Genomic DNA, 6000 nt, shown 5'->3' on the forward strand with positions numbered 1-6000 from the left:
GTTTGTCCTGTTAGATAGGGAAAAAAAAAATTAAGCCCTTCTTTACCACTTTAGGGAGTCGGGGATTCCTTCCAGCCAAAGGTCTAACTAAAGAGTAGGGAAGGGGAACTCAAAACTAGCTACTGGGATGAAAAAGCATGACAAGAATTCTCAACTTGAGGTGTTAGAAGGTACAAAGAGAGAAAGTAGCTGTAGAACGCACTACTCTCACTTTTTCCGCAATTTAAAAAAGAAAAAAGAAAGATCTGTCACTTAGTACTACGGTTTAGTGGTATTCCTCTTCACTTATAAGTGAGAGGTCTTAGATTTGATTCTCTCCAAAAGCAAATTTGAACCACATTATTGCTAATTCATTGTGAGGCTGAGTCCATCCCCTCCCTTTATTATAGATACTATCATTTGTTCCAAAAAAAAATAAAAAAGAAGGATCTACCCCTTCTTTTACTTTGTTTTTAAAAGACGTCCAGCCACCCTTAGTGTGAAGGAGATCGAAATAGGCTAGCTTTCATTTAGCGTATCAATTTATTTTAGTTATGATGATGCAAATGTTTTGAAATGATTTTTTTTTTTTGGTATGAAAATGCAAATAATTAAATATACATAATTTTTTACATCTGTAATAGGTGAGCTCCACTATTTAAAAAGAGAAAAATAAATGAAATTCAAAATTTACATCTGTTCTATTGAAGTGAAAATCATATATACATCTTCCGAAAATATAAAATATAGAAACATGGAAAATGTTTGGGTATAGTATGTAATTATGTATGACTACTACACTTCAGTATTCCAAGGATAAACATTTGTTGGGGAATCAAGGATAAATGGTATGTCCTTATTTTGTTTATATTGGAAATCAGTATTCAAATTGATACACTATGGATAAACGTTATTAATCTTTATAGTTTTATAGTGGCGGATTCATGAATTATACCTCAAGGGGTTTTAATGGAAGGGTTCAAAACATTTGTAAGACAGAAATAGCTTGCATGGGGCACAAATTTTTTACGAGTTCGGTTGATTTGTGTCAGGTTTCTTTAGCGTGGCACTTCAATACTTCATCGAGCACTTGTTGGACTTATCGACATTTGACAAGTAGTGTTGCCGAGGTCTGTCAACATTCGTCGAGCCCTAGGCACTTTATCGCACACTTGTTGGTTACCATTGAGTCACGTATCAAACTGTTATAGCTCGGGTCCCTAAAGGACTTTCCAAGGCATTTTTAGTCATCCGTAAGGTTCCCAAATTCAACCAGTCCCTTGCTGAATTTGCCCTTGGTTATTCACTCATTTTTGTTTACATTTTAATGCATACCTTGAATGCATAAATAAACATTTTTAGATCATCTTCAATCCTTGGGTTAAAATCTAAAATTTTTAGCATATAAAATTTAGGTTTTAACCTATTGTTTGGGCCCAAAATAACAGTTTGGGCCGAGGGAGGAATCACTTTTGGCCCGGGAAGACGTACGGCGAGAGGGTCATGGGGTGTTCAGCTCATGGGTTTCCAAGCCTAGGTCGGTTAAATCAGAGTGCAAGTCGAGTCCTAATACAATAGGGACCCTTGACGAGATCAGTAAAACTAGAAGGCGAATCCGGCTCAGTTAAGGACTAGATTCGTAGTCCTAGCAGAGATAGGACTGATCGAGGTCATCCGGAGAGGGAAACCTAGTTCAAATAGGATTGGAACTCGGGCTCGGTGTTCTGCTACTATAAATACAAGACATTCAGCAACACAAAATCAACACAAAATTGCCCTGCGCAAACTCTCACAACTTGAGATCTTTTTCTTTTCCTTTTTCGCTGACACATCTTCCGTTGGCATCAACAGCACTGTGGAAGCAACCGGTGATATCTTAAGTCGGCATAGATAGCTCTGTCACCGTAGAATCGGTCGGTCTCGCAGTATCTTCCGTTGGCATCAACAGCACTGCGGCGAGAACGGTCGACTGCCTATCCAAGTCTCGGTCGAGAAGGGTTTTCGAATCCTTGTTGGTCGAGGTCATCTCATTAGCCTTCTCAGCGAGGTGAGGTGTTACAGTTATTACATTCGGCACATTGTAAGCCGAATTCGGTTCGTGAACTTTGTAAGAAATAGCAGCCTTGTCTTCAGGCTCGAGAACCCAAGAGGCCGAGACGCGTTCCTTTCTCGGCCGCAATCGCAAGACGCAGAAGTCAGTAGCGCGACCCAACGCAGCATCATCAAATTTACTCCTCGGCCGAGCCTCGGCCGACGAGTTGGCACGCCCCGCAATCACCGAAGGACGTAGTTAGCTTAGAATATATTCGGCCTGCGTGCCACGTAGGCTTTGTAATTACCAGGGTCAACACCTATAAACAGCTTTTCTGCTTCAACATTTATGGGTTAAAATTTTAGCCCCAGATTATTAAAGAATCCATTTAGGTTAATTTCTTTTTAAAGTAACTTTTTAAAAAGAAAAAAAATTATGTAGACTATCCTAATTTAATTTTATGAAATTTTTTACCGAAAAATATATAGATTCCGACAAATATTGAAAAATCACTAACTGACACCATAAAACTTGTGAAATATTATGAAAGGATATGAAACACATAAAAGAATTTTTTTTTTTTTTAATCACTTTAGCCATTGGATTCAAATTTTTATTGTTGAATCATATTAGATCTTAGCCATTGGATTCAAAGAATTTATAAATATAAAAAGAAAAAAAAGTCCACATATATGATAGGCCAACTCCACTAACTCGGGAGGAATCCTAAGTTCAATTTGTCTCAGAAATAAGTTTTGGGTTAAAACTCATATTTGCCTCAAGGGTTTGAGTAAGTTGGGATAAGTTTAGAACTTAAAATTTGAGTTTTACTCCAAATATTAGAGCAAGTGTTAATGTATGTTTAGAACTATAAGTCTCTTACATTTTATGTACGATTTAACCACAATGAGGATCATTGCTTGAGATCTGGACGAGTCACGACTCACGAACAATCAAACCTTGAACCCTAAACATAGACTAAGAGCCAAGAATATGATCAGCATTGCCTCATCAGCAGAGAAACGCTAATTAAATTGGAAGGGGATCCTCTCCGGATCCCTTCCATCAAATACATCCAATCAATCAATACGAGTCATTGAAATTTGATCTAACGGTTAAAGTTATTATAATTTTTAAAGAGACTCCTTGTTTTTAACCTTTGAATCAAATTTCAAGAGCTTTGATTGATTGATGGGATGGATTTGGTCCGGATCCCTTTCCAATTAAATTTGCCAGTTTGGCAAAATTTTGGATATGCATGGCCAATATAGACTTGGAGCAAAAACACGCAATTCCTAATTAGGCCCAAATAGAAAATACTAAATGAAGTTAAGTTAATTTGTTGTTTGAAAAGTTCAAATTGACCTCACAAATAAGGATATCTCATAAACACGTAAAACGGATATGACAAACGAGATATGAATTAGCATACTCCTTTAGAACAAAAATAATTTAGAAACTTCCGCAAATTTCTCGTTCTTTCAATGAACACAATGAAATATCTCAAAACAAAATTAGCCTGTTTGGAATGGAAGATTCTATCTCTAGTTTCTAACGAGTCAATCACACTATTTTGAAGCTTCTTAAATACCGCTATCACTGTCCAAACATGTCCCAAGCTTCTGTGTTCTTCAAAACCGAGTGCCAATTTTTTCTTAGTGTCCACATTTTTCTTGAATTCCCAAAGCTTGCATTTTTGCAAGATAAAAATCAATGGCTCTGAAGGCCGTTCATGTCTCTGATGTTCCAAACCTCGATCAAGTCACAGAAAATGCTGCCGCATTGGCCGTATATTCGCCGTGGTTGGCTCAAGGTCTCGGCATTTGCAATCAAATTAATTACTTGGAATTCAAGAAACAAAAAAAAAAAGAAAGGAATCTGATTTTTGGAATTGGGTTTTTTTTTTTTGTCACTTTTTTTTGTGTGAATAGGTGTGAAAGATGAGGGTGAAGAAACGAAATGGGGATACAAATGGCCAAAGTTCGTGGTGATGGGACACAGAGGCAGCGGGATGAACATGTTGCAGTCTTCTGACGCAAAACTCAAATCCATCAAAGAGAACTCCATTCTCTCCTTCAATGCCGCCGCTCAGTTCCCGATCGATTTCGTCGAGTTCGACGTTCAGGTGAGCATCATCTTTGTGCTTCTTTTGGTACCCAAAAGAAAACATTTGATCAAAGTCACAAACTTTGTTAAGAGAAACAGACTTTGATTTGAGGGTACTAATTGTTCTGCTTCTTTTTTCTTTCTTTTCGTTTCAATTTCTTGGTTTTACAATTAGGGAAAATTGTAAACAAAAGCTATTTTTGTAGGTGACCAAAGATGACTACCCGATCATTTTTCATGACAACTTTATTGGCGCCGAGGACAAGGTTAGTTCGGAATTGTTATCAAACGGACCCTTGAATTCCTTGATTTTTATTTTCCTGCTGACTATTGATGTTATATGTAATTTTGTTTCAGGGTGTTTTCAAGGAGGAAAGGGTTACAGACATTACTCTGCTAGAATTTCTCTCCTACGGACCCCAGAAAGAGGCCGGAAAGGTATCACAAATGGTTATTTTTTCCGATTCCAAATCGATAAAATGTATGTGGATGTTCTGTTAATAAGTCTATTTTTTCATTCATTCAAATGCAGGTGGGGAGGCCCTTGGTCAGAAAAATAAAAGATGGGAGGATTTTTTACTGGAAGGTAGAACAGGATGACTCCCTATGCACATTGCAAGAGGTGTTCGAGAAAGTTGAGCATTCCAAGGGTTTTAACATTGAATTGAAGTTCGATGATCAGATTGTCTACAAAGAAGAAAAACTCGAACATGTTCTTCAAGTAATCTTGCAGGTAAGGATGCCTAATTTGCTTAGCAGGTTCTATAGGACATAATATGTACTAAGATTTCTTTAAACAGGTGGTGACTAAGTACGCGAAAGATAGACCGATCCTGTTTTCGAGCTTTCAGCCTGATGCTGCATTGCTGATGAGAAAATTGCAGACCACATACCCTGTAAGATCACATTCTAAACTTTCTGTCGAAGCGTATTGAAAATGGTCTACTTTGCTGAACCTGCATTTAATGCAATCCAGGTCTACTTCCTCACTAACGGAGGGTCTGAAATTTACGCCGATGTTCGAAGGAATTCGCTGGAAGAGGCCATGAAGGTGTGTTTGGGAGGTGGTTTGCAAGGAATTGTATCAGAAGTAAAAGCTATCTTGAGAAATCCAAGGGCAGTGACCAAGATTAAACAGGCCAAACTTTGCATTATAACCTATGGACAATTAAAGTAAGCCATCACTTTGGTAAAAGCACTTTTCAGATCAGAAGTACTTATTCAGCTAATAATACGATCATATCCTTTGTGAACTTGCAGCAATGTGCCAGATGCTGTATACATGCAACTTCTCATGGGGGTTGAGGGAGTGATTGTTGACCTTGTCCAAGAGATCACAGAGGCGGTTTCCGACTAGAACTGAACCCGAATTCATGTCAAAGAAGGACAAACTTGGAACTTTTGCAGGAAAGGTTATGCCAGAGTAGATACAACGTTGACGGCCAATTAACGTGGCCAGAACCGGATGAAAAATTGTGCATAGAGCAACATTTTACGGACCATACCTTAGTTTTTGTTTTTTGGTTGTATCCAAATGGTTACCCAAATGGAAGATGAGTTTGGAGTTCAAATTTTAATCAACAATAAATTTTTGGAATATATTGTGTACTCAAACGACATAATTAAGTAGATTAGTCCTGCAGGAAAAAAAAATGCCAGGCCTTGTTAGCAAATCTGAGGGCTACGTCAACTTGATGGGGAAATCGAGACTTTTGGTTCAAGCTTAATCAACTAAGCTACAATCGCTATACAGTTTTCTTTGAACATGCGTAAAACATAAGTACAACTTGCGAAACTTAACTTCTGATCTAAATAATTTTATTTGCGTAACACATAGTTGTATTCTCAACCTCCGTCTTAATAAATATTAAAGGAAATATTCT

At 37.6% G+C, this 6000-nt stretch overlaps 1 protein-coding gene across 1 annotated transcript; it reads left to right on the plus strand.

The window, feature by feature from the left end:
- The first annotated feature begins 3539 nt into the window (after positions 1-3539).
- LOC126608444 (glycerophosphodiester phosphodiesterase GDPD2-like) lies at positions 3540-5786 on the plus strand. The gene is made up of 8 exons (XM_050276319.1): positions 3540-3824; positions 3943-4136; positions 4324-4383; positions 4475-4555; positions 4650-4850; positions 4918-5013; positions 5094-5290; positions 5378-5786. The coding sequence occupies exons 1-8, from the start codon at positions 3725-3727 to the stop codon at positions 5472-5474; spliced, it is 1026 nt and encodes a 341-aa protein (XP_050132276.1). The 5' UTR covers positions 3540-3724; the 3' UTR covers positions 5475-5786.
- The last annotated feature ends 214 nt before the right edge of the window (positions 5787-6000 follow it).

The sequence above is a fragment of the Malus sylvestris genome, chromosome 16 (assembly GCF_916048215.2).
Source record: "Malus sylvestris chromosome 16, drMalSylv7.2, whole genome shotgun sequence".
Taxonomy (NCBI): Eukaryota; Viridiplantae; Streptophyta; class Magnoliopsida; order Rosales; family Rosaceae; genus Malus; species Malus sylvestris.